Source organism: Anguilla anguilla, chromosome 16 (genome assembly GCF_013347855.1).
Source record: "Anguilla anguilla isolate fAngAng1 chromosome 16, fAngAng1.pri, whole genome shotgun sequence".
Classification (NCBI taxonomy): domain Eukaryota; kingdom Metazoa; phylum Chordata; class Actinopteri; order Anguilliformes; family Anguillidae; genus Anguilla; species Anguilla anguilla.
Genome location: NC_049216.1, coordinates 14,315,278 through 14,342,299, shown reverse-complemented (window position 1 = coordinate 14,342,299; position 27,022 = coordinate 14,315,278). Strand labels below are relative to the sequence as shown.

Below are 27,022 nucleotides of genomic sequence, written 5' to 3'. Positions count from 1 at the left end.
CTCCAATGTATCTCTCAGGTCTCTATGCCTATATTGCAGTATCTGCATGTAGAGCTTTATGCGCATGTTAATGTGCATGGTCATATTCAAAAACGAATATTCCCCTTTCCACTTTTTCTCCGCCTGAGAAACAAATTGATCAACCTTTGTGAACAAACGACGTTCATAACCCCTATGAATGACCCCGGTAATATTTCAGGACTCCACAGAAAAATATCCAGTGTTAATTAAACTCTTAACAGATAACATTTGGTCCTGCTCTGGAATGTAGGACCAAATGTCATCTGTTAAGAGTTAAATTAACACTGGACATTTTACTGTGTAGGGATACACTGTCCACTCCTGTAAAATGCCACAGGCGTATGCAGGTGAAGTGACTATCTTCTGATGCACTCACATAAACAGCGTTAAACAACGGCCGAAGTCACAATCACTGTCTCTCGGCGAATATTATATAATTTTAAATAATGATTGTCCAATGATAGTCAAGTCTTGAGTTGTCTTAAGGAAGCAGCGCAAATACAGTGGCGTTTGTGACTACGTCACACCATACACTCTTAATCCATGTGGGCGCCGATAAAAAAAACTACCATTCAGAAAAGCTGGTTGAAGGAACTGAGACAGTTATGTGGCAATTAAGAACTCCAGAAACATTAGTGCGCCTTAATACTTCCCATATTGTGCTATTCAGAATGACAAAGCAATGTGTGCAAGAGAAAAGAAGTGCTCTACTGATAAAAACTGAAAGCATACGACTGCTTCTCGCACGGTGGCATTGGGGCGGAGTATTGAACTGCTGTGATTGATTGGCTAGCTGCTGAAGCTATAGATCGTCCGTTGCTAAGGAAACCATACTGATTACGGGACAGAATTCCTTTGGTCTCTGGCTTAGCAATGCTGGTTGTCTTCACTCACTCTTACTGCAGTATGAATAGAGCTCTGTTTCATTTTTTAAAATCTTGTGAAAACATCCACCATGATGCATCAACGAATTTATCTGAGTGGGTCAATCCCCCTGAGAACTCTTTCACTAGCTTTCTAAATCGTGAAAATAAGACGATACGAGCCTGGCTGTGTGAATATCTGTTTGAATGTTTGAATACCCAACGTTGCGACGACCGTTGCATTGTGTCTCTTAATCCCGGGACAAAGCGGGAAAGGGTCGGCGAGACTGGGTGTCCGAATATCTGTTGAATTTCCAACTTCAAACCAACTTCACCTCGGTTTGCGCAGGTAACTAGGCTATAGTGTTCCCCAGAGTGCATAAATTAAACATGCTATTGATTTGTACTCCGTTGCTCTATATTATCTTCTTATTCTATGGGAGATTTCCCAAATGCATTTCTTCGGTACAGTGCAGTCGGCTATATGGGCAGCCTACACGGTGGATCTCTCTGTCCACTTTTCTTTTAGTTTAGCATTGAAGATGGGTCCTGGTCAATAACTGAAAAAAAGTAGCACAGGCTACTTGATTATTCAAAAGTTTATCATCAGTAATTAATAATCGTGTAACATAAATAATGCCTGGTGATTAGTATTATTAATGATGGCGGTGTTAATAGTCTCCATGAAGTGGTGATATTTAACAATGTGAGAGACATTAAGGGGTGATCTAATGTAAAGGAGTAACCAACGATGCTTTTCACCCTGCAGATCGTGCGATGGTATGATTACGTCATTACAGCCGGCAGTAACAAAGCCGCGTTCCTTCAGCAGCCCGCTTCAAGACCGTGGACAGCTCCGTTTCACCGAGGTCGGTCTGAAGTCGGGAGAGAATCAGCCCCCGGGTGAAAAACATCACTTGTGAGACGTGGAGTTCTGTAAACGGAGCATATGTAAAAGAATGCGTTAAAAAGCCGTACGCATTGAGTGTACAACCAATGGAAAAATGCACACTCGTTAAATTAGCTCTGTCGGCAGGTTTGTAGTAGATTAATATTTTTTTAATCAAATCATGCACGACTGCAGATGGGATGGCGCATGAGGTACGTGTTTTCCCCTTCCATCGCTCTAAATGTTGCATACATTACACAAAGGATCGTTGGCACTAGTGCTCTGTGTTTTTTACGCACCCTGAATATTAAGCCTTGTTGTATGCAGAAGTACGACCGAGCGCACATGTGGTTTTACGTGTCCTACTAGTTATGACTGGATATCACGTTATGCTTTATGTCTTCAACACGGTATTTTATAGTGAAACGTAAAAAATAAAAATGTTTTTTTCCCCCCTGCAAGTAGCTGCCATTGTATGGCTGGGAAGATACGGTCTGCTGGAGCTATGCGCTATTTTCCTTCTGCACAAGGCTCATTTTTTATTTTCTCAGTGCCTTGTGGGGTTAGTTCTTTCTTTAATCTTCTAAAATAATTTACTCGTCTGATTTAGTGGATTTTACCACGTTTTTTGTATGAAATAGTTTTTCGGTTCATAGTTTGAATCCATATCCTAATGAGATTCCGCGTGCGGCGATGCTTAATTAGTTATAATGTGGTGTAAAAGTGCTGGCAGCAACTGTCTGCTAATTCCAGTTCTTCCTCCCGCAGGCAACACGATTTCTGCTGAAGTGAAGGAGAGACAAGAGCAGACATGGATCCAGAGTACTCGCTCTTTCTGCATAGGATTCTTGACGAGTTGGACACCAAGTACAGCAGTGTGTCATACCAGGACCTGTGTAAGTCCCTGTGCACCAGGTTTGACTTAGCCCACTTAACCAAGCTGCGCAGCCTGCTGTTTTACATGGCCCGCCTGGACCCAAGCTTCCCCGCCACCCTCTTCAGGGAAAAGATGAGGTGCTCCGGGGATGACCAGCAGTCCAAGAAGCGGACCGTGGCTGCAGACATCGTCACCATGTTCAATCTCATTCAGATGAATGGGGGGGCGACTGTAGACAAACGTCCCTCCTCATACCGGCCCAAAGTCCACAAGAACCAATCCTTTGAGTCCTGCCGGTCGGATAGTGACGTGTACCGGTACTCAGGCCGTGATAGGGCCCTTGACTTCCTGGATGGCGGGGCCCCTCCCCCTTCAAGAGCCTCGCCTTGCCCTAAATCGGACTGCAACGGCTGTCAGCACTTCATTCCGGCCCCCAACCCCAGCCTCCTTCTGGGAGTCGGTGGTGATCTGAAGTGCAGAGCGGCATCTCTCGACAAACTGCAGCACCTCCCACAGCACCTTCCTCAGCACCTCCTGCACTACGGCAGCGCCCGCTCACCCTCCCCCTGCGACATGCAGAGCACCTACTTCCCCACGGACATCGACAGCGAGTCCACCACCGACGCCGACTCCCTGAACCCGGCCGTCAAGGAGACGCTAGTGTCCAGCGCGGAGCCCCTCGCCTTGCACTCCTGCGTCCACAAGAGGAACATCTTTAAGGAGGATTTTCACAACCTCCCAGCTTTCTCGCCTCAGGTGATCACCACGGACTCCACGCCTGGGGTCCAGTCAGGTGGAGCGTACCCCCAGGGTGAGCTACGCAAACCCCCCAACTTCTTCAACCACAGCTTTGAGCTTCCGTACAGCAACCCGTACAGTGAGCCTGCCCGCTCTCCCTGCCCAGAGGCCCGCCGTGCTAAGCATGAAAGCCTGGATGACCTGCAGGCGTCCACCTACTTCGGTCCTACACCGGTGACTGAATGTGCTGGTGGCGGGAGAACACCGGGGAAACCAGGCCGGCAGCCAGCCTGGCCAATCAAGAGCCTGAGCCTGAATACCGAAGAGGGGCCAGGTTTTGAGCGGTCTTTCCTGAAGCAGTCTAGAAATGAGCGGCGCCACATCGGTGGCAGCTTGGATGACGAGCACCATTATCAGGCCACCAAGGAGCAACCAGCCATCTCCCCCTCTGCGTTTGGAGCCAAACTCGCTGGGCCCAAAATGAAGGATGCCAGCTCCGTGGCTGGGGGAGCGGGGGCCGATAGAAGAGAAGGCATGAAGCGATTCAAAGACAAAAGCATCAACTGCACTTCTCTCCAGGGTGGAGGGGTGGAGAACATGCTCAGTGTGGGCACACAGACAGAGAACTGTGACCGCAGAAGACTGAGGGACTTTGTGAGCCTCAGCAAGTACGGTGAGAAGCACCCTTTCACCCGCTCCGAGGAGGATAGCGATGACATCAGCGACATATTCCGCTTCCTTGACGACATCAGTGTATGCGGCTCCACAGGAGTCATCCAGTCATCCTGCTACAACAGTGTGGGCTCCCTCTCGCAGGTGAAGTCGGATGGTGACAGCTCACCCGAGCAGAGCAGCGCAAAGCTAGGCAAGGGCGCTAAGAAGCTGGAGCGGCTCTTCCACTCCCTGGAGAGCACAGACGACGAGCTTAAGGCCAGCATGGTTAAGCTGGTGCTGCGCATCGGACAGATTGAGAAGAAGCTGGAGTCCCTGTCTGGGGTGCGGGGGGAGATCTCGCAGGTCCTGTCCAAACTCAACAAGCTGGATCAGAAGATCCAGGAGCCGGAGGCCGTTGGGAGACAGAAAGAAATGTCCCCTCAAAGCGAGCTCCGCCTGAACATGGACTCGTCACCCATAGCCTTCCGCTGCCACACCACCGGGCACGTGCCCAAAGCCGACGGTAAGGCCGAATGGTGCTGCTTGGATGTCAGTGCGGCGGGCAGTGACGGCAGGCGGGTGAAGTCTCTGAAGAGGAGTCTGTTCTCACGACAATCGTCCCGCTGCCTGACAGAGGACAGTGCCACAGAGTCCAAAATCGCCAGCATCTCCAACTCGCCGCGTGACTGGCGGCCTGGGACCAGTGAGGAAGGGAAGGAGAAAGACCGTGACAGCAAAGACCGGCACCGCAAACAAAAAGAGGTACGTGCTGGGCATAGTTCAGCCTGTAGAGACGAGTGGAATGAAGTCTGGCGTAGAGTGCATTGCAGGCTGTGGTGTAGCATAGAACATTGAGTCCCAAACTCAGGAGGGGGTTGAGGTGGGTTAAGGGTTCCATTGCACTGCACTTGTTACATGCACTGCATTTGTTATACTGTATACAGGCATTCTCACATACAGTAAAAACATAAAAATTCCATATTTTTGTTGGGTTATATTTCAATAAGGGGGTCACTCACAGAAAATGTGTTCACTTATTAAGTGGGTGTCTCAGTGCAGAGTGAAGTGCAGTCTGTAATGTGGAAAGCAGAGTAGTAGAGTGTAGGTCAGTGTGGAGTAGAGCAATTTATTGGGTCTTCGGGGATCCTTTTGGTTTCTGCTATCACTCAGCAGTTAAAAATGAACTGAAGGTACTACAGTATGCCGCTGTCTGATACCAGGTTAGAATGAGCCCTTCTGTAAAAGCACCTCCCTGTTGGCCAGTGTGGGGCTGTCCAAGCAAATTAATGGTAACTTAAGATCACCTTCCCCGAATCAAACATGTTAGTAGAATGTTGCTGATGGTGGCACTTTCTGAAATGCATTATTCATGCACTCAAATGTCATTTTCTCCCTGAATCTGTGATTCCACAGGTATAATTCACATTACATATATCAACCCCTGATTATGCATGTTCGTCCATACAGTGAAATCTGTGCCCAAAGTCTCCTTGAGCAATAGGCTATGTGACAGCAGGTTGTTTGTGCAGTTGCAGATGGCAGCGGTGGATATTATCCCAAACCAGATTTTAACTCCTGCTCTCTGATTAATGAAGCAGATGTGCAGGGCTGATAAAAGCCAGCCCTTCTGACACACAGGAGGGGGGCGTGGCTGGGGAGACATTTGCCAAATTCCAGAGAATTCTGGAGTTATGTAACCTCATGTTCATTACCCAACACAAGGCAATGTGGACAGAGACAGACGTCATGCAAGACTGGACACAAGGTTTTGACCCAACGTTTTTGCGGACTGGTCATTTTATCACCCCCTCCTTTTTGTGCTGAGTTGTGGTCCTTTGAGCTGGAATGGCTGTTCATCTGAGCAGTCTTAGCAGAAAGACAAACAAGTGTGTGTATCTTAGTCAGTAAACCAAATGCATTTGAGTATCTCTGCCAGTCACCAAATGCATTTGAGTATCTCTGTCAGTAACTCTAATACATGCGTGCATCTCTGCCAGTAAATCTAACGTGTGTTAGGATTTCTGTGTAGCACCCTAATGCGTATTCATTTCTGTCAGTAAATCTAATAAGTGTATGTATATCTGCTACCGGTGATCCTAATGTGCATGCATATTTCTGTCTGTAATCCTAACGCATGTGCTTCATGCCTGTATCTTGGTAAGTGCTTATGGTCGGCCTCAGACCCAGGCTCTGCTTCCTGATTTTGTATGTGTGTTCTGTCTTCCACGAACTCAGCCTGTAGAACATTCAGTTCTGTGCTGGATTTGAACCAAGTTGACTGCCTTTACTTCCACATCTCAACCCAAAGGCCACTGTCATTATTACACTTTTTCTATGAATCACAGTCTGTGTGGTCTGTGTCGTTGCCAGTGTGGTCTGTCTATCTTTCCCCAGCTAAAACCATTTGTCAGTTATTCTAATGTGGGCGAGTATCGGTCAGTCACCCTAAGGCATGTGCACTGTGTCTATATCTTGGTGAGCAGTTATGGTCCGACTGTAGTCTGATTTTGAAGATATGTGTTCCGTTTTACTTCAGTAGATTTAGGGACCCCAGTCAACCACCACCCAGTTACATTACTCTGATTCCTCTCTGGAGTTTGTTAGGGTCCCTCTGACCACATTCCCTGATAGCAGCATTAATTCCTGGGCACTCAGTTAAAGTACTGCTTTGACATTCCCTCAAAGGATAAATCAGAAAACAAGTGCAGTTTGATGGAGGCTAATTCACATAGATTAGCTTTTATTGGTATCAATCTCAACTAATAAATGTGATTGAGATGTCTAATGTTTTCAATCACTGTTCTTCTACAGTAGATCTTTCTGCTCACTGGACTTTCGCTAAATTTCATTTAATGTTTTAAGTACATTAGGACCAGTGAAATGCCTAACCTCATCCCATTCTGATGCGTATAACGCATTGTATACCTTCTGTGGAGGATGATGGGACAGAGTGTTATATATCAGTGTTACATTATCATAGTTATAGATCAGTGTCATAAACTTGTGAAACTTCAGTGCTGTGCCCACTGTCAACCAGCAATGTGGAAACAATGTGAAAAAATAAAACATAGGCCAGAAACAGTGCTAAATCCCTGTATGTTTGCATGTCAGAGTGGTTAAGTGTGTGTATGAGCGTATTTGTGTGCATGTGTGTGTGTGTGTGTGTGAGTGCTTGCATGTGTGCATGGATTTGTAGGTGCCAGTGTGTGTAGGTGTGTTTGTGTGTGTGTGTGTGTGTCCATGCATTTTGCAGAGAGCAATAAAACAAAATCTACTCGCCTCTGCTCCTGAAAACTCATAATACTGCAGGTTTTGGGGAGAGAAGTCGCTCAATCAAGATGAACGTATTTGCCTGATCATTTGAATCAGGTGGTTGACCAGGTTGAGTAGCCCCGCGGGCACTGTGGCCCAACAGAAGCATGGTTGGGCAGCTCTGCTTTAGCGTGAGAGGGCTGGGGCCCTGGCTGCTCAGTGACTGGCATCAAGGCAGGGAGACAGAGAGACTACCAGTCACTGCTGTGGGTCAGTGCCGGTCTTCAGTATGACTGTGAGACTATCTTAGTAGCTGATCTGATAGAAGTTCAGTAGGAACTGGTGCTCACCACTGCCGCTAAATGTGTTCATGTTATTAGAGGCCAAAGAAGTAAAATAGTACTGTACATTTCAGCTGTTCCCACACTTTGGTTTGCTTTGGTAAAAAGTATTTTTAAATATGTTATTATGTTTTTATTCTGACAGGGTTCACATACTTGATTTATCTATGTGTGACTCATAGAATAGTTATACTGGGTACTGCTGCAGTGCTTCAAGCTTCATGTGCATCTGCCAGTGTGTGCCCTAGACCCTTAGTTTTAGTAGGCAGAGTTCATCATACCTGTTCCTTCTGAGAAATGTTTCAGCGCCTCCCTGACCTCTTTCCGCAGATAGACCGGTCCAAAGTGCCGAAGGACTCCTACCTGATCGAGCAGGTGTTCAGCCCGCCCCCCTTCCCACCATCCATCAAGTCCCACATGAAGGGAAGCCCGCTGTACACGGACCTGCGCCTGAGCGAGCTGCCCGAGGGCAAGCGGATGGCGCCCCCCTGGGGCCTGGACAAGAGCAAGCTCCCCGCACTGGACCTGCAGGCAAGCACCCGCCGTCACCTTCTCCACACAGGGCCACATACTGTACCGCTGCCTTTACAGCTCGCACGGGCTTGGCCAATCCTGACGCCCGGCCTCTAATGATCCACGGGGCTTTGTGTTCATAGTGAAGATTTAGCCTCTGGGGAGCGCATCAGCCTACACTCTGACAGGGCGAACAGATTCATGGTCTACGAGGGAATGTGGGGAGAATGGGGGGGGTGGGTGTGCGAGGGGGCTGGTGTTGAAAGCAAAGGAGTGCATCATTTATGACCCTGGCCATCTCATTAGAGCACATCTAATGTTGGGTATCGATGCTCATACCATGCCTCATTTGTATGCACATGGGCAGATGCTTTATGGGGGTTAAGATGGCCGTTTGAGTCCAGTTAACCAATGACGAAGCAGTGCCGCGCTCTGAGTCTCTCCTCACAGCCGGTCCCCCCTGCGCCTCCCACAGATCACAGATCAATGTCTATTACATTTACTCCAGAAGAGCCGTCCATCTTCCACAGAGCTGGCGCCTGACTGAGCAGGTGCTGTGAATGCAGAGCTGATATCCGAGACTGAGAGCCTCTCCTCTTTTGCACTTAAGGTGCAGGGTGTAGCTAAGCCTCTGCTGAGCACTGAGTGACTGTGAGCTTACAATGAAAGAGTATTTGGTTTTAGTCAGATGGTCGAATCTCATAAAATATAACGTTACTTTTTATTACGCACTTAGTGTTTTTTAAAACAAGCATTTTGTCTGTCCTGTACGTAATTATGCTATTAATTTGAAACATTGAAACATTGAAACTGTTTTTGAGATTACAAGGAGTTCAGCTAGATTAAGTCATTTCTCCAAGGAGACTGAAGTGTTGTTTGGCTGACTGTGAGAGGTTTGAAAAGCTCACTCTGAATTTAACAATGCTGTGTAATAGCATAAAGCCAGGGAGATTGGGTCGCTGTTTGATGAGAGAGAGGGAGAATTTGTTTTTCATTGGATGAAAATGTAACTACTGCACTGAGTGAGTGATTTAGCACCCCCCTGCCTGATAGCCTGACAGGAAGGGAATCACCATGCAGTGTGAAGTCACACAAACAGACATCTGTCATATTAATAGCATGCTGCAGCCTGTGCTGTTATCTGCTGAGTATGAAGAAACTGTGTATGGTTCTCTGATGTGTGAAAAACAGTGTATGTCTCTGTGATGTGTGAAATACAGTGTATGTCTCTGTGATGTGTGAAAAACAGTGTATGGTCCTGTGATGACAGAGTCAGGTTTGTCAGCCTCACCATTGGTGAAGCTAGTGCACATCATCAGTGATCCCTGAACTGAACCAACTTTAGAAGTTGTTAGTGCTGCAGAGTGCAAATTATTTGATTTGGTTCATTGGTTTATATGACCTGCTCCCATTACTACAGTGTGGTGCTAAGCTTGTGGACTACATCATGGCTTTACACCTTTAAGTGAGGTCATCATCACACATGTGTTCCCAACCTGTCTCTCGTTCTCTGGGGCCGCCTCACATATTGTAATTAATTAGCCTGCCCTGTATGTCAAGGCATGTACGGAAAAAACCCCCACAGCTGAGCTCAAATAATTTGCAGAGCAGATGAATGCACATTCAAGGGACAGAGCCAGCACTGTCTGTCCAGGTGGAAACTGCAGCTGCGCACCAGAACCAGTGTAGTACTGAAAGTTCTGATCGCTCAGACAATTTGCCAATAGGAGGGCATGAGATTAAGTTTGAGTGCCTACACCATGGAGAAGAGAACTGTGCCCACAGGCGACGGGGTGGTGCTGATTTAGGACTGGAGCTGGTAAAGGATAGGTGTAGCACTGATGTAGGCTATGAGTATAGAACAGTAGTGATCGTATAGACACAGGAGTGCGCTCCAATCCAATCTGTGATACAGGCTCCTTGTCGCTGAGTCGTATTCTCACTCACATAACACCACTCTTAACATCTCTGTTTTCATTAAATAATAGTTAAAAAAAGGCTTAAACAGCAATATATAAATATGAATCTCCTGCCAGGAGGTTTCATGGCATTCATGTTTTGCCAGTTTATAATTTTCTAAATGGATAATTGCTCTGATAATTACCATGCCAACGTGTTTGATTATTACAGTGCAGCAGATTTGGCCTCTTGGTTTGCTCATTAGCTTAGGCTGTCTCTGTGTGATTTAAACAAAATATGATGCTAACATTAAAGCAGTATAACAGTATTGAATGCTAACACACTGTAGCTCTGTAACTGAATATAATGCTAACACAAAAGCCCTCCAACAGAGTGAAATGCTAATATTAAAGTTGGCTAACAGAATTAAATGCTAATGCTTACTCTCTTTGCACTTATATCTACCCTTCTTCCACTGCAGAAGTTCCCAAAAAAACAGAAAGAGAATCCTCTGAGTCAGACCTGTCTGTGTACTGGCTGCCTACTGTCACTGTGATAGAAATTAGAGTCATCAATGGCCACAAAAGTCTAGTTTGGCTCACTGCTCTTGGAGTGAATTTTGTTGCCTGTCAGCAGCTTGGCTGTTGCAGGTTTGTGTGCGCTTGAGCCATAAGAAGTGCTGGTTCCATAGGATGGCAGCGCAGTTCACTGTAATTGTATGGTTGACACCACGGGTATGAGGGGTGGCTGTTTGCTGGTTTATTTTTCATCTCCCACACTCCAGTCAACAGAAAGTGCAGCTGCACTTTATTAAAATTGCCCCTTTAAATGTCCCTCCTTCAGAACCCTGGTGTCTCAGCAGTGTGACCTCTGCTTTCTGGCTGAAGGGGAATTAAATTTACATTTAATTGAAATAAAATTCCTCCTGCCTGCCTAGTTTTCTCGTTCCCTCTCCTTTTGTCACACATTTTGTTTTGTCTTGTCCAAATGGTGTAAAATGGCATCAGAAATGCAGCTGGACTTCCTGTACTAACAGGCAGTGTTCCCATGAGCCTCCAGTGAGCATAGCGGATTTAGTGGTTGGCAGTGCATGTAATTAGCAGTCTTCTCACATGAATCCATCTGCTGCTGACTGAATAGCTTTTCCTCCCCTTTTGCCTTCAGACTCAGGACTCCCTGAATCCCAACAACCTGGAGTACTGGATGGAGGACATCTACACGCCGGGCTACGATTCGCTGTTGAAGCGCCAGGAGGCGGAGTTCAGGAGGGCGAAGGTGTGTAAGATCCGAGCCCTGGTTGTGGCGGCCGCCTGCACTGTGATCTTGGTAATTGTTGTTCCAATTTGTACCATGAAGTCATGAAGAGATTAGTGATCCAGCCTTACCAACTGGCTTAATGCTCCAGACATGCAAACTGGTTAAATGGTCCAGTCTTACAAACCAATTTATTGGTCCAGTCTTACAAACTGGTTACTGGTCCAGTTTTACAAACTAGTTCAATGGTCCAATTTAACAAACTGGTTAAATGGTCCAGTCTTACAAACTGGTTTAATGGTCCAGTCTTGCAAACTGGTTTAATGGTCCAGTCTTGCAAACTGGTTTAGTGGTCCAGTCTTACTAACTAGTGTACTGCTCCTGGCTTGCGAACTGGTTTAATGGTCCAGACATACAAACCAGTTTAATGGTCCAGTCTTACAAATGGCAAACTGGTTTAATGGTCCAGATTTCCAGACTGGTCAAAGTGATGTGCCAGAGCTCCTGGTCCTTTTAAACCACACCGGATGATATGCGTTATACTCATTGCGATGGAGAGAAGAAAATGTTAAGATGTTCAAATGATTTTGCTGTTGTGTGTATTTAATTATATATTATTGTATTTCACCAACAATTTATTTTGAACGGAATGAGCACATTGTTCTGCAATACATACCTTCATATGTTTGTGTATGAAAATATTGTTACATCATTTTGTGTAAAAACAACATTTCTATAATTTGCAACTGGTGCATTGTACAGGCATTTTATCTCCTCCAGGGTTATTTTCTTAATTGTTTAACACTCTTGACATCTTTTTATTTTAATAGAATTATATACATCTGTGCATTTAAGTGTTATTTTCATGAATTAACTGACTGAAGTTTGTGTTTGTGGGAAAACCCCATAGTATAACATAAAGCAGAGCTTATCCTCACCATTGTAAAAGCCTCTTGCTGTCCTTGAAATGTTATTTTCAACTGAGCAATCAGGCTGTCGAGAGTACAGAAGGTTGTTGCTTGTTCTGGGTCAGGTTTTCTCTGATTGGGTAAAATGTTGTCCAATAATATATTCTTGAAGTTGTTCCCAACCACCAGTGAGTGCTGCCTAACAGAGAGCGTCTATTTGATTCAGTTTAAGAGTGCTGACTGCTCTGACCCGCCCGAGTCTGAGACAAAATGCCATTACTGTAACATCAGTCTCTTCATGGCCCTTACAAACTCTTATGAACCACCTGATATTACAAGCCCTCCAGCTACAGTCTTTCTCTTACCCCTGCATCTACAGCAGTCCGAGGCTTGGGGGAAGGCTTCATGGGTCTGGATGCACTTACTTACGTTTATTGGGGAGGTCCAGGATGGTCAGTTCCATCATCTGCCTTTGACAATGTGGACTGACTGAGCCTGGGGTGAATTGTGATGTTCTGAACAGGACCTGCCATGTCAATGACACTGAGACCCAATAAAACAATAAAACAGCATTGCCCTTACATCACTGTGAGTCACTGTTTGTGTCTGCTGTTTCTATCTCTCTGTCTCATACACATTTCCCTCTGTCTGGCAAACCTTCTTGAAACACATCCCACTCTCTGTCTGGTACTCTTCAAGCTTTACCAGGGCTGAATAGAGAAAGACACAGCTAACCTGTATATTTCCAGTATCTGAAGAGCAGACTGCCTGGAGGAATCCAAAAAGTGAAGCTATCTAGATTGTTTTTACTTAAGGAAAGTTAATTAATTGTTTCATGAATATGCATATCTGTCACACTTTATCCAAACTGCTAGTTTCTGAAACAAACTTACAAAGCCAGAAGTGTCTATTTAAATGTACTGACATGTACTGTTATAATTACTGTGCCATAAAATAACATGTCAAATTTCTGTCTCCAGACAATTTGGCAAACATTATGTTAGCAGCAAGCCTCCCAGGAAACTGTGCTCTGGAGTTATGTAAAGCTGCATCAACAATTCAAATAAAATCTCTCTTCTCTGACTGGGGTAGTCACACCAGAGATCAAGCTATTTAATTTGCATTAAATATAGACTAGAGTATGGCAGTAAAGGACTACCTGGAGGATATGGGAGGCAAGTGTAGAACAATGAGTAAGTAGCCGGTCTCGTAACCTAAAGGTCACAGGTTTGATTTCCAGGTACCTTGAGCAAGGTACTTAACCTGCATTGCCTCAATGTAATGGAAATGCTATGTAAAAAGTTGTGTAAGTCGCTCTGGATAAGCGTGTCTGCTGAATGCCTGTAATGTAAAGTAATGGGATAAGGAGGTTGTGGATCCATCTCTGGGAGCCCTTTAAAGGGCACTGTACACTCTTTTAAAAAGGATACTTGTCCTGTGATGTGAGGGATAAATGTTGCCTAAGGATGAGCTGAGGGAAGTTCTTCATGTGAGGAAGGGTATACTCCTCCAGAAACAGAGATTTTGCAGAAAGAGCAGTGTGTGACAGGGCACTGACCTGCACATCACACACAGAGAGATAAGCGGCACTCACAGCCAAAACCGCACATCACAGCTGATCAAGACGCAGGAATGGCAGACTCAATAAAGACCCGTTGTTTGATGTGATACTATAAACCAACAGAAATACTGATAGAGACACATATAAAAAAAACACAGAGTCATTATTCCTGACATGTCAGTAAATTACTTTCAGTGAGTGCCTGCTCTTGTGTAGACTCATAGTGATCATCCGAGTAGATGCTGTTTAATTCTTCCAGAATTCTGTTCTGCATGAATTATTTGAAATTATGGCTTATTAGTGCATGTTGTGCTTTCAGGCTGGTGGTTAAACAGATGGAACAGTGTGAGAGCATGCTGGGAAGTGCCACCTGCTGTGCACCTGATGAAGATTTTCACATCTCAGACACTATTAGCAAAACATCTCAATCGGGTTTAGCCCTCTGATTCATAGTAGGAACAGAATGATACGGTCCTGTGCAAACTGGCAAACTCACAGAAGTTAATTTAGTTGGCCCGGGGAAGTCTATCAGTGGTAAGAAGTCTGTGCAACTGGTTCACCTTTCAGTCCGCTGTGGTACTTTGGTCATGCCTGCAGTAGGGTAGGATTTGGGGTTTGTGTTCATCCACTATTTTCTACACAGTGGTCAGCATTCTGCGTGTGTGTGTGCTTAGCATGGTGTGCTGTTTTAGCAGTATTTGTACACGGAAATGAAGTACGGTGGTGGTTTGTGGGTTGTGTGGGGAGATTGTAATCCCAGAATGCTTGGCAATAAACGGTGGAGTGAAAAGGCTTTACCCTGAGTATCTATCCCTGCTTTTTGTTTGCTTTTTAACTGTGGTGCCTTGTAATGAGTGAGCCCCTCCCCCCACCCCTGCCGCACACACACACACACACATTCCAACATTTTAGAGTGTCAGTGTATTATGGGTATACTGACCTCTGAAAGCACCAAACTGTGTAGAGTAACCATGTTATCCCAATGAAGTCTTCATAGCTGCATCCTAGATAGTCTCCAGAAATCTGTGTGGTAGACTTTAGACTTCAAAGCATTCTTGAAACATTGCATCCTGTAAACTTCAGTTTCCAGTGAGAGGCTACCCATTGCCATTCCTGCACCCCAGCACTGTGTCTAATATAACATACTAAAAATATATGGAAAATCAGTGAGAAAACACTGTTGAGTGGCTGCTCTGACAAAAAGAAAATATGGGAACAATTTACCTGCATGAGCATGTCTTCTATATGTCAAAATATGACATACCTACCTGCTCTGAACCTACCTGTTTGCATGTCTCATATCCAGCCCGTCACCACAGAAAGGCTTCAGTCTAACAGTATGTGTTTCACATAAATGCATGTGCAAAGTTAATCATTCTCTAAAGAGGTTGGATTGCAGGGGTAAATCTTCATTTCTGTCTGTTTCTGCTGAAATGCCTCAATATACTAACAAACATTACAGCATATGGATTACAAGACCTGAAAATTGAACAGGAGTTAATTATGAATGATTAATTACTGAGCAGTTTCAGGCCAGCTGCATACATATCCTGACTGTGGCAGTTTATTCAGGTAATTTTGACCTCACAATTCATATTAAAAGCCAGTCCAGTGTAGAAAGATTTTTCCCAATATAACATTGTTATTCTAACCACTTGCCCCTTGCTGAACATGTAAATACAATGAGATCTGTACAATCTTTATTTCAGAAGGCAAACGTCACTTCCTCTGCCAGTGGCCCTTGAACACACAGAGCTTTTTTCAGTTATTCCATTTAGCACTGAAAACAATAGCCACAAAATTATTATTTCTGTTCTGTTACAGTATTTCCATCTCTTGACATTATCAATATCCATATTGCAGAAGAGTGCATTTGAATGTATAAATGAAGCTGTAGCTGATATAAATCCCATGGGGTAACTGCGTTTCTTAATGATTATATGATAATAATATAATATAATAAAATATAATAAAAATGTTAATGACCTGTGATCCACTAACTCAGCCTCCCAAGTTATGATCCAGTATTTCAGTGATCTGTGATCTGGAGTTCCCTGACTTAGAGATCCAGTTACTAAATACATTGCTTTGCTATACTGTGCCAAGCAAAGTGTAATAACATAACTCTCTTTTATGTTTTCATGTCTAAATGTTTTCTTTGACAGAATAATGCTGCTGGACTAGGCTAAAAACTGGAAATACTGAAAGTAAAGTAAAATGATCCCCTCTGCCTCTCTGGTTGACCATTACAGAACTCTCATAATGAAACCATTTCTAGACTTCTTTATGTACTGTACCTGTGGGGTTGTTATTGCTATGAACTTGAACGTGGTTTCAGTGGTCATATTTGCTTGTGATTGACCAGGCTCTCTCAGTTGCCAGTTTTCTGTCCCTCATTTGCAGTACCCCAGCATATGCAAGTCTCTCATTATTTAAGTTAATCATAGCATTCTGTGGCCTGACAGACAGATGAGAGGATAAATAATTGGCCACTTAATACTGATGGAGTCATCAGACTATCACTGGTGTGTGATTTATGTTCTCTGTCCTGTCTGACTCTAGCCTTCAAGTCATACCATGTGCTTATGCTGACTGCTGGTCTCCTGTTGTGCTGTTTGTGTAGGACATAGCAGTAGTGGCCTGTAGTGCTGTTTGTGTAAGATTGTAGCAGTAGTGGCCTGTAGTGCTGTTTGTATAAGACTGTAGCGGTAGTGCCCTGTAGTGCTGTTTGTGTAAGACTGTAGCAGTAGTGCCCTACATTGCTGTTTGTGTAAGACTAATTTAAGTGTCGGCCACAATCCCCAGTATCTGTGCCTTGTTTTGCAGAAGAGACAAATTCTGCCATTGTTATTGATAAAAATGGGCCTGGTTTAGAATGTCTTTAGGCCCAATCCATGCAGCCCACAGGATGAACAGTAATAGAGGTGAGCTGCTAAGTGAATGTGCAGCTCTGGAAAATGAACAGCTTCTGGGCCCTATGAGTTGATAAATCACATACTGGGATTCTGTAAAGAGTAACAACCCATTTTAGATTGAATTATCTCCACATTAGCTGATTCAGCGATGAACTCTGTCTATGTAATCTGTGTTTCTGGTTCTCTCTCCATATTAGCTGTCTCTCAGTGGTTCAGGCAGTCCTCCACTGCTCTGTCTATGGAATGGAGGTTCCCTTAAATATTAGTGTATTATCAGTGTGTAGTGCTCCTGCATGCTTATCTTGTTGCAGCCCTTTTTGGAATGTTTCCATGGAACAAATTTAGAAAATAAATAAATAAATAAATAAATACAAATTGCACTCAATTAGGGATTCCATGAATATACCCTAACTTTCCCCATACTAACCATCATCTGAATCATACTAACCTTCTTTTGCACCATGCTAAACCTCTGCATCAAAATAAACTTCTGCTTCTCCTGCACTGCTTCTGGTATTGATAGCAGTGTCATTTAGCTCCATTAACCTCTTTCTCTCCTATGCTGCTTAAACACAATGCTAGCTGTGTGAATGTATTCACAGCCAGAATTTAAATGGAGACCCGTACTGCAGCTGCCATCACAAAGAAAAGGAAGCACACACTTGGTTAGCTGGAGCATCTGCTCCTTTGGAAAGTGAGGGAATATGCTTTCAGCTTTTGGGCTAAAGCCAGAGCGTCTGCAATTTCAGACATGGAAAGTATGCACCCAGTGAATTCATATTTCATGGAATATAGTTTTATGCTAGCAGAAATGTCTCCTCCTCTTTAGCTGCTTCCTGCTGTCTGTAATGAAGAGGAGAAGTGTTCAGCACCATGGACAGCGACAGCATTACCCCCAGGCGTGCACAGCTGGGGGTGATTGTTAATTAGTACAGCTGAAGCTGGTTGACTCCATTAGGCCTGTTATAAAAGCCTAGTTCATTGTGATCATGGCCTTTGGTGAAACCTGATCGGAGATTGTGATGAACTTGCTGATGCCTTGGGTTCCTTGCCATAAACATCAGCGCATTTGCTTCTTCCCTGTAGGTAATCCCAGATTTGATATATTTCTGTTTATTAATCCTGTGTTTTCTTTTCTTTTCTTCCTGACCCCTTGCCTCCATGATATTGCCATCATAACATTAGCATCCCCCTTTTTGAAAACAAACATGATTTTGATTTTCCAAGATTTATGATTATTAATATTATCATGAAACATAAAGTTGCTGAGGGTAAATTGTACTGCCCTTAAATGTTTAAATAGCCTGGCCTCAGTGTCCACATCATTGTGTTACATATTGATTTAAATAAACAATTTGGTTCTGTCCTGGATATAAATCTTACAGTCATTTTAGGGGAATAGATTTCAAATAGAGGATAATTCCATCCTCATTTGAAAGCAATATGCAGCAATTAAAAGGGTGCTTAACCTGAATTCTTTCAGTCAATAAACAACTGGGTGATGTATGGATGGATTGATGGATGAGCACTTTAGCATCGCTTGTTACCCTGGATGAAGGTGGCTGTGTAGTGTAATGGTTGGAGAACTGGTCTTATTTCTTGAAGGCTACCGGTCTGATTCTGTGGTAGAGCACTGCTGTTGTACTCTTGCATAAGGTACTGGGCTGCTTCGTCATATATTCAGCTGTATAAGGAGACACTAAAATTGTGTAGGTTTTTTTGGATAAGCACATCTTCTAAAGAAGTTAGAAGTTAGAAGTTTGTAATGTATTGCAGTGTAAAAGAGGTTTCAGAAACAAAAAAGGAACATGACCTCTTTTAAAGCATCACACTGACTCCATCCTGTTTTTTACCCTGTAGATTTTTTCCTGCTATAGTGTTTCATATTGCATCATAGAGGCAAAGGAACCTGTTCTCATCCCCATGTAGAAGGGTGAGTATAGAAGGGATCTCTGTGTGCTGGGATTTGGAGGGACACTTTGATGTTGTCTTGTGGGCTCGAAGGTATGTTCATGGTGTAGGCTGTGTTTCTGTGGTTGACTGGAATGTTGTGCTCACTTTAAATGAAATGTCATATTTTACGACAATCTTTTGAAATGTTTGCCTCCATTCTTTGTAGCTATGCCAGGTCTGTAACCAGAAAGAGCATGTAATATATTCAAGCATTGGTGTCTCAATTGGCCTATCAGCAGCTGTGACTGTGCTCTGCTAACAGATATTCAAACAGGTTTGATTGAATAAAGCAGATTTCAGCATTGCTCACAGCTTTAATGCAGCTCAAGGAAAGTGATCTCATGGCATCAGGTGTTTTATGGCCGAGTGGTGGTGGTGGTGGTGGTGGAGGTTGGGGGGAGTGAAATGTGTTCTCAGACAGGGAGACGAAGCCAGATGTGTGTAGTGTAGCCCCCTGTCGCCATCCTGACCCCATCCCCGCCCCATGGCATGGTGTGCTCAACCATCCCACTGCCCTCATGTCTCCTTGTTTCCTATCGAGAGCAATGAGAATCTCCTAAAAGGCTGATGTTCAGAGTATTTTGGTTTGCCTTCTTCAGCTCTGTGAAGTGGTCTCTGGGCATCATCACTCATTTACGAAATGCAAGCGATTTCCAGCATATTTCATTCCAAGAAGACAGATTAGGTCTGAATGCATTTTCAAGTCAACCGGGGATACTTTGTCTTCAGGTGGACGTGTGTAAAACCCTCTTTGTTGTTGTTGCTAAAGTAATGACAGTGGAGGTTTCTGGGAACTGCTGGCTCCCGCAGTCCCCAGTGCCCAACTGAAAGTGGGTGAAGCCATTTCACTGACAGGCCTGTCTGTGTAAGTATCCATGAGGGATTCAGTGCAAACGGAGACAGGCAGCACTTTCTCCATAGTAGATGAGTGTCTGAATCCATTTCCTGTATGTATTAAACTATCCATTATGCTGAGAGGGGCGCTTGGAAGGCATAGCAGGGGAGGAGGAGGCAGCTGGCAGGCAGAGCACGGTGGGGAAGGGGGCTGGGAGCTGGCAGGCAGAGCAGGATGATATGGGGAAGCCGGAGAATCCAGTGAGGAGCATGTGATGACAAGGCAGGCAGGGCAAACTGCAAACCACAACAAATCCTGGATTTTAATTGTGTGTGCATGTGTGCATGTGTGCATGTGTGCATGTGTGCATGTGTGCATGTGTGCATGTGTGCATGTGTGCATGTGTGCGCATATAGATGTTTATTCCAGCAGCCAATTCCCAGCAACCATTCCAACCAGCATGCTTTTCATGTAAAAGCTTTGAAACTAAGCAGATATGGGCTTGGTTAGTATGTGGCTGGAAAAATAAAGTTGCAGCTGGAAGAGGTGCCATATATAAACCCAATCCCCCACTCCCACAGTGATTGGGTGACTGTGCAGTAGAATGTGCAATCCTTTAGATTTAACTAAGTTTTCTGACTTACTGTGGTCATTAAAGATCCCATGGTACTTCTTGAAGGAGTAGGGGTGTTAACCCCAGTGTCCTGCCCAAATTCCCACCTAACCATCTCATACATTTGATTGGCTACACAGTCCCATGCACTCTGTTCCTACTTTGATTGCCCAGGATGTCACAGGAAAGGATATCTGAGTACTCAGTTAACCTACTGGGATAAATGTATCCATAGGAACAATGCAGTCAAGAGAACATGGGATGAAGTAAATGGCAACATTTAGCCTGACATAAATTTTGATTCTCAACTCTATTAAGGAGTCACCCTGCATACCAGTTGTAAAATCTGTCTGAATTTTACACAAAGATTCAAGGGAACATTTCCACATAGCCACTTATCTGAACATGCCCATTATCTCAATCTGCTGAACTAAATACTTTTTTCTACACTTACAAAATCACCTTGCACAAAGACCTTCTGTAATTTACTGTTTCCAGCACCCCTCCACCTCACACCTCCCCTTATTAATGTTTTGTTTAAAAAGGTTTTATCATTTTCCAGTGATGTTGAGACCTGCCGAGGTTCAGGCGGCCTACAACTAGGTACTAGCATGACCCCAGTCAAGCCCTGATGTTTTTTTGTTTCACTCACAATGAAACACGTGTATCAAGCATTCAGCACAGTGAAATATTGGTTGTGGTTTAGCTGCGTCCTTATTTGAGACCTGCAGAGAGGAAAGAGGGAGCACTGTGTTTGATTAGTTTCAGCTTGCTGCCAAAGAAAAGGTCTCATTTAGCCTATCAGCAGTACCCAGATGGCTGCTTTCAGGTTTGGAGGAATACTTGGCTAATTAAATTCATACTTGGAAAAATCACACGCCCCTAACCTGTGGCATACCATCCTGGTATGGGGCCACCATGTTGGTGAAACAGCCTACACACCATCCTCTTATATCTACAGCAACATAATCCTTCTTCTAATGGAGTTTCCAGCAGTCCTGAGTGGCATCTGGAGAACTCTGCACTACCCCTATCTAGCGCTGGTGTAATAATGCTCTAATACTAAGAACACTGGAGTACTGCTGTATGTAGCACAGATACCCATCTAATTTTTCCCTGTAGCTTAATACTTAAGTAGCCCTCCAGATATATTTTGAAAATGGCTTAGTAGCATCTATACACCTTTACCTTCATTGAGAATGCCAGAATTTATGAATATGTAAATTTACAATGCTCGCTGCTGTGATATATAGTTGGCACAACATCCGGATTCAAAATCAATTTCTTCCCGAAACCCATCAACTTCTGTGGACCATGATAGGTTGATGTATTTGTGGATATCACTAATTTTGCTTGTGCACGCACGCTTCCAGCTCATGTTTCAGGGAAGTACGGAGAAGCTGTCTGAATGTGAAAAAAGGCACTCTGGTCACAAGTTCTGCACAAAAATCAATCTGTTTAGTGAAAAGTCTTGCTTCCAAGAGTTAACCGTGTTTTTGAGTGTGGGGGTTCTTATGACCGTTCTATAGCTTCGGCACTTCTGGAGCATATTGAATGCAATTAAATGTGAATGAATTTCAGGGCAGGTCTGTAGATTCTTTCCTTAGAATGAGAGGGAGGGAGGGAGGGAGGGAGGGTGTCACTGATCCAGGAACAGCTCTGAGCAGCATTTTCTGACTGCAGCCTTTTCAGTTTCTCTCAGGCTGGAAAAAATATACCTTACACCACAAACTCAAAACTCAATTATTCTCGCCAGAACAAAACTGAAAATGCTGTATGTCCATCAGAAAACTGGAAAGTTGAAAATCTAATTTTGTTCAGCCGTTTCAGAGAAGTTAAACTGACAAGCGTGACTGAATCCACTCTGTAGCTCCATCTCTCATCCAGACCGTTATTCCTGCTTATACATTTTTCTGATTGTTTTCATTCTTTTCAGATATACTGAAAAGGCCCAGTGTGAACATGAATAAATCCTATTGCAAATATTATAATGACTCTATGAATTATTCAGAATGACCCAAAAAATGTTTATTTTCATTCTAGGCTAAATTAAATATTTACTATAGAAAGGAAATTGATACAAGTCCCTTTAAATGTTGTTTCAGAAACAATACTTTTTTAGCCCATATGAACAAAATGTTCAGCTGAGACAGACTGTGCATGATCGGTGTAAGTTAGAAGAGTTAGAATAGTGCAAGTTCTCACAAAGTTTAAAATGTACAATAGACCAATAGACCAATGCAATGTTACAGCTCTGTGTTAATGATAGTTTACATCCACTCACATTTCCCCACTGTTGGTCCTGCTAGCTTCCATTCCATTTCCCTGCAAGCTATAGCAGAATTCAACCAAAACGAACTGTCTTTCCAAAATTAATTTTCAATTAGAGTGAGTGCAAGAGAACTTTTTGTGACCACTGGTGATGTTTCGTACATGAGGAGATTCATGATTTGTTCCTGCAGGAATGGAATCAGAGGGCAGCTGCTCAGAGATGATCATGAACACTGTGTCCTCACTAAAGTTCTGCATAATTAATACACTCAGCATCTCTGTCAGTAGATTGGGCTTCAGGGAACCCAGGAGATCTCCCAAGTGCTGATGCGTAACAATTCAGAGGAAAGGTATCACTAAAGCATTAAAAAGTTCAGTGTATAACAATGAGACAGTGTAACATCATGTGTGTGCGTGTGTACCGTTCTCTTGGTGTACACCACACATGTACATGCCCAATTGTCAAGAATATGGTGACGGATGACTCATCTGACCATATCACTTTTCTCCACATCTCTGTAGACCAGTGCAAATGGTTTTTGCACCACTGAACTCTCAAATGTCTATTTGTCTTTGTAATGAGTGGCTTATGGACTGCAACCATACTATAATATATCACTATGAAGTTTTTGACAGTCTTGTTCTTGCTGACATAGTCTGATCATGTCCTGCATTGACATTTTCAGTCACCTGAGGAGTTGCTCTTCTGTTTTCCCCTTCATATGGCACTAATGCACAAGCAAAACAGTCATCGAATATGCGTTGTTGACAACAATTTACGACCCTATTTACTGCCATCTTTCCCATAGATGTAAATACAGAGAGCCACTTTAGTCACTGTTCTTATTGAAACACTAGCCAATTGAACAGTCTTTCTGATTGAAGCTCCTGCCATCCTTGGCCCAATAATGAATTCTCATTCAAAGTCACTTAGATTTTATCTTCTTGCCATCTTGATCCAAAATCCAAGTCAAATGGGCCTGTTCAGCATTTTTATACATGCCACAGAGCATGATATGATGTTAATTGCTTAATTTTGTATCATTTTATCATGCAGTACACCTCCATGGAAGCATTCGTTGTTTCTCCACTCATTTTTACTTTAATTTGTAACCCGTCTGTGTGTGTATATATATATATATATATATATATATATATATATGTGTGTGTGTGTGTAAATGCATGTATGTGTGTACAGTAAATGTGTACAAGAGTGTGTGAACATACAGCATGTACGCATGTGTGTTTGTGTGCAATCACTGACACATATGAAAAATGTATTGCAGGAATTAATACTAAATTTACATTCCATGCTGCTGTGTTAGGGATGTAGGGTATAGAACTTGGGGTGTAGGGTATTGGGGAGTATTAGGGTATTTTTGTGATGGTTAAACACAGTGCATCTGGAAATTAATAGGCAGAGCTTCATCCATTCACTCTTTTATAGGACAGTCATTCCATAAATAGCTAAATCATTTTCCCCCAGTACTTTCCGTAAAGGATGGCATTGTGGCAGGTTTGAATATACCTCAGTGAATGCCTATGACTTGACTGACCTGCACCTTTTATCTACTGGACAAAGCAGCTTGTGAATCCTGAATCAGCCAGTCAGATTACTCTGATTGTGCTGAGCTTGGTGAAAAGAAAGCTCTGTCAGGGCTGACTGTGGCTCTGGCACTGAGAGTAACAGCATAGTGAGCTCCACAGCACACTTACAGTACAGCTCCACAGCGCAGAGTAACAGAACACTAACAGCTCTGTCACACAGGCAGAGAAGGCACACACACAGTATAAACGTGTACAGACATCTAACACTCTCCCAATGTGAAAAATAGTATACTAAGCATATTTGATATAAACTTCAATTATACTTCAGGTATAAGCATGAAATAGTATACTTCAGGTATACTTCAGCATACTATTTTCACATGGGCTCTCACAGCAGAATCAGGTGAAGCAACAAGAACCTTTAACCAATGTTACAAGGAAACATCACAGTGAGGATTCACAAGCATCAGAATGTACATTAATTCATTGATTTTAGAAAGAGTTTACTTTGAGCACATTTTCTTTGCTTTTTTTGGAAACGTTTACATTTATTGACTTGAGGGAACATCATGAGAATAACCACACCATACAAAATATTGATTATACAGCACATATGGTAATGAAGGTATAATCTAATATTGACATGATGTTTGATGGTATTGGGTTGAAAAATATGGAGGTGACTGTGATCTGCAATAGGGAATCAGTCTTTAAAGATGTCCCTCACAAGGCATTGGGATGACACACCCACCACAGTGACAGATCGCTTTTGAAACTACGACTTGAAAACCCATTTTGTAAGAGGAACTCAAAGTTCCTCCAAATGTGGCTGCTTATATTTTCTTTCACTACCCGTTCTCTCTCTTTTACTTTTTATAATTTTTTATTGATGTTTTATGTTTCTGTGGTAAAAAAAAAACAAATAGATCCTGTGAAAATTTACAAGTTTGCCCTGAAAGTTAGGTCAAGGAACATGCAGTATTCATATAACAAGAGGAAAACACTGAAAAAAATTATGTCTTAACACATTCCTACCCCCAGAGGAATGCTGGGATTCTGTTTTACCTCCAGAGGGATTCCAGAATACAGAGCCAGTCCACCTTCATTTCCCTCGGAGTGAAACTCAGGTATGCTTTTTTGTAGTTTTATGATATTTGCAGTTTTAATTTATTTCCAGAAGCTCTCTATTTTTCACCTACAGCTCTTCCAGCAGGCCTTGAAAGACTCAGCTCAAGCAGTTTGGCTGCCGGCTCCAAGTCTTATATAAACATGGACATTTTGTGCTGCACTGTTTTTGTGAAATCATGAAAGGAGGCCTGAGCTGGTGTGTTTTGGCTGCAAGTAGCTTTGGGCCTCTGCGTGCCTGGCAGAAGGCTTATGTTACCAGGCCACTGATTGTCGGCAGAGCTCTTATTACATTAACAGCTGTCAGACGGGATTTTCTCTCCCCTCAGATTTCATATATTAGCTGTAATAATACCAATTTGCCATGAAAACAAAACACCATTCAAACACAGTTTGCTGAGATAGAGGCCTCTGGTGTTAGTTATTTCTCACACTGACTTAAAATGGGGTTTTATTTTTTATTTGTTCTGGAAAATACCTACTTTAAAGTGTGATTGTAAATGGCAGGTAGCTAAATGGACATGATAAATTGATTGAAATAATCTCTCTGAAATTTGATTTAAGTAACATTGCTTCTTCCTGCTTTTGTTTGTCCCTCATCATTTCAGTTACAAAATATAAATGTTTAAATTTAAATGTAAATAAGAAATAACTTATGTACTGTTACATAAATTATGTGAAGCTGTCTCTCAGAAAATAAATAATTCTGTCCTCCTGTATGTGCTAAAAAAAAACACCTTGACTCTGAAATGTGTACCTTCCCCAAACCGAAAGGTTCCTCATTACGTAGTCCCTGACGCTTCTCTCCCTTCACAGTTTTATTGTAATCCTGATAATGAGGGGTCTCTATGACAAAACATCAGATTGTTTTATTTTTTATGTTTTCAAGGTAGTGCCCTTCGATTCAACTGGAAACTCCACATTGGAAAAGAAATCCATGAGAAAGTGTTATTTTTGGAGTATTCACCTTTCTCCTGTTTTAGTCTGTATGGGGTGCTTGGGAAAATAATATTTTAAAAGTGCCATTCCAGTCCCATTTCAGTAAGATACCGTGCCAGAAAAAGTTCAGTATATTGAGGGAGGAAAACAGTGAGATCTGTGCTCAGAGCTCTTCACAGCATATAACACACTGAACACATGTTCCATGCCCTGTTGTAGTTTTGGTTAGAAGCAACAGTTATGAAAAAGACATCTAAGCTCTAAATATTAGACAACCACATTCTGAAGAATGACAGAATAATACACAGAATATATTAATGAAATTGTGTCCTACTCACTCCCACAATCTGGGAAGTTGAATGAGTGGGTCCAGCAGCCTAAGACAAAACACTATTCAGAATGATTGAGATGAAGCGCTAAGCATTATATTACATCCCAAGCCCATCAACTTCTGTTTCAATACACAATCATCTCCATTCAATGGTCCTTGTCTGTTATGACAGACAACGATCTATTGTGAAAAGAAACCACGCCAGTTCTCTGCTCCTGTGAGTTTTCCCCCACACAATCACCATCAATATTTCAAAAGCAGAATGTTCTCACAAGCAGAATTCTGTCATTCATTAATAATTGAATAAAACTAAGAAGTAGCATTATGCATACCTTTCCTCCAGACTGATTAGGGTGTAATTGAACTGTACTTATTTCCTGTGTTCTGGAGTATATTGATGGAAAAGCACTTAAACACAGATTCCCATGGGAGTGTTTTTTTTTTTTTTGCTTTCAGACTACAGACTGCAGGACAAAGATTTAATCTGCAAGAAAGTCTTTTTTAAACGAACAATCCACAGAACAATTAATTCATTCAGACACGTTCTTTGTGTGTCTCTAAGTGGAAGTGATATGTAACTGTCAAGTCTATCCATTACTAAAACTAGACTTCATAGACCATCATTCTTTTCTGAAAAAATATGACTATAGTATGAGACACATTGTAGGATTTGTGATTTCAGGAAAAATGATTGCTTACTGACATGTGTGAAATTAACCCAA

At 42.9% G+C, this 27,022-nt stretch overlaps 1 protein-coding gene across 4 annotated transcripts; it reads left to right on the top strand.

Moving 5' to 3' along the window:
• The first annotated feature begins 745 nt into the window (after positions 1-745).
• Positions 746-25,632, top strand: LOC118214836 (major intrinsically disordered Notch2-binding receptor 1-like). Of its 4 annotated transcripts, none has more exons than XM_035395094.1 (7): positions 746-1,233; positions 1,654-1,985; positions 2,542-4,804; positions 7,966-8,166; positions 11,212-11,322; positions 24,947-25,032; positions 25,107-25,632. In XM_035395094.1, the coding sequence occupies exons 3-7, from the start codon at positions 2,585-2,587 to the stop codon at positions 25,123-25,125; spliced, it is 2,637 nt and encodes an 878-aa protein (XP_035250985.1). In that variant the 5' UTR covers positions 746-1,233; positions 1,654-1,985; positions 2,542-2,584; the 3' UTR covers positions 25,126-25,632. The 4 variants fall into 4 exon arrangements, with proteins under 4 accessions (XP_035250985.1, XP_035250987.1, XP_035250988.1 ...); XM_035395096.1 differs by lacking the exon at positions 25,107-25,632 and adding an exon at positions 18,546-18,618; XM_035395097.1 differs by lacking the exons at positions 24,947-25,032; positions 25,107-25,632 and adding an exon at positions 14,090-14,557 and having other exon boundaries at positions 747-1,233.
• The last annotated feature ends 1,390 nt before the right edge of the window (positions 25,633-27,022 follow it).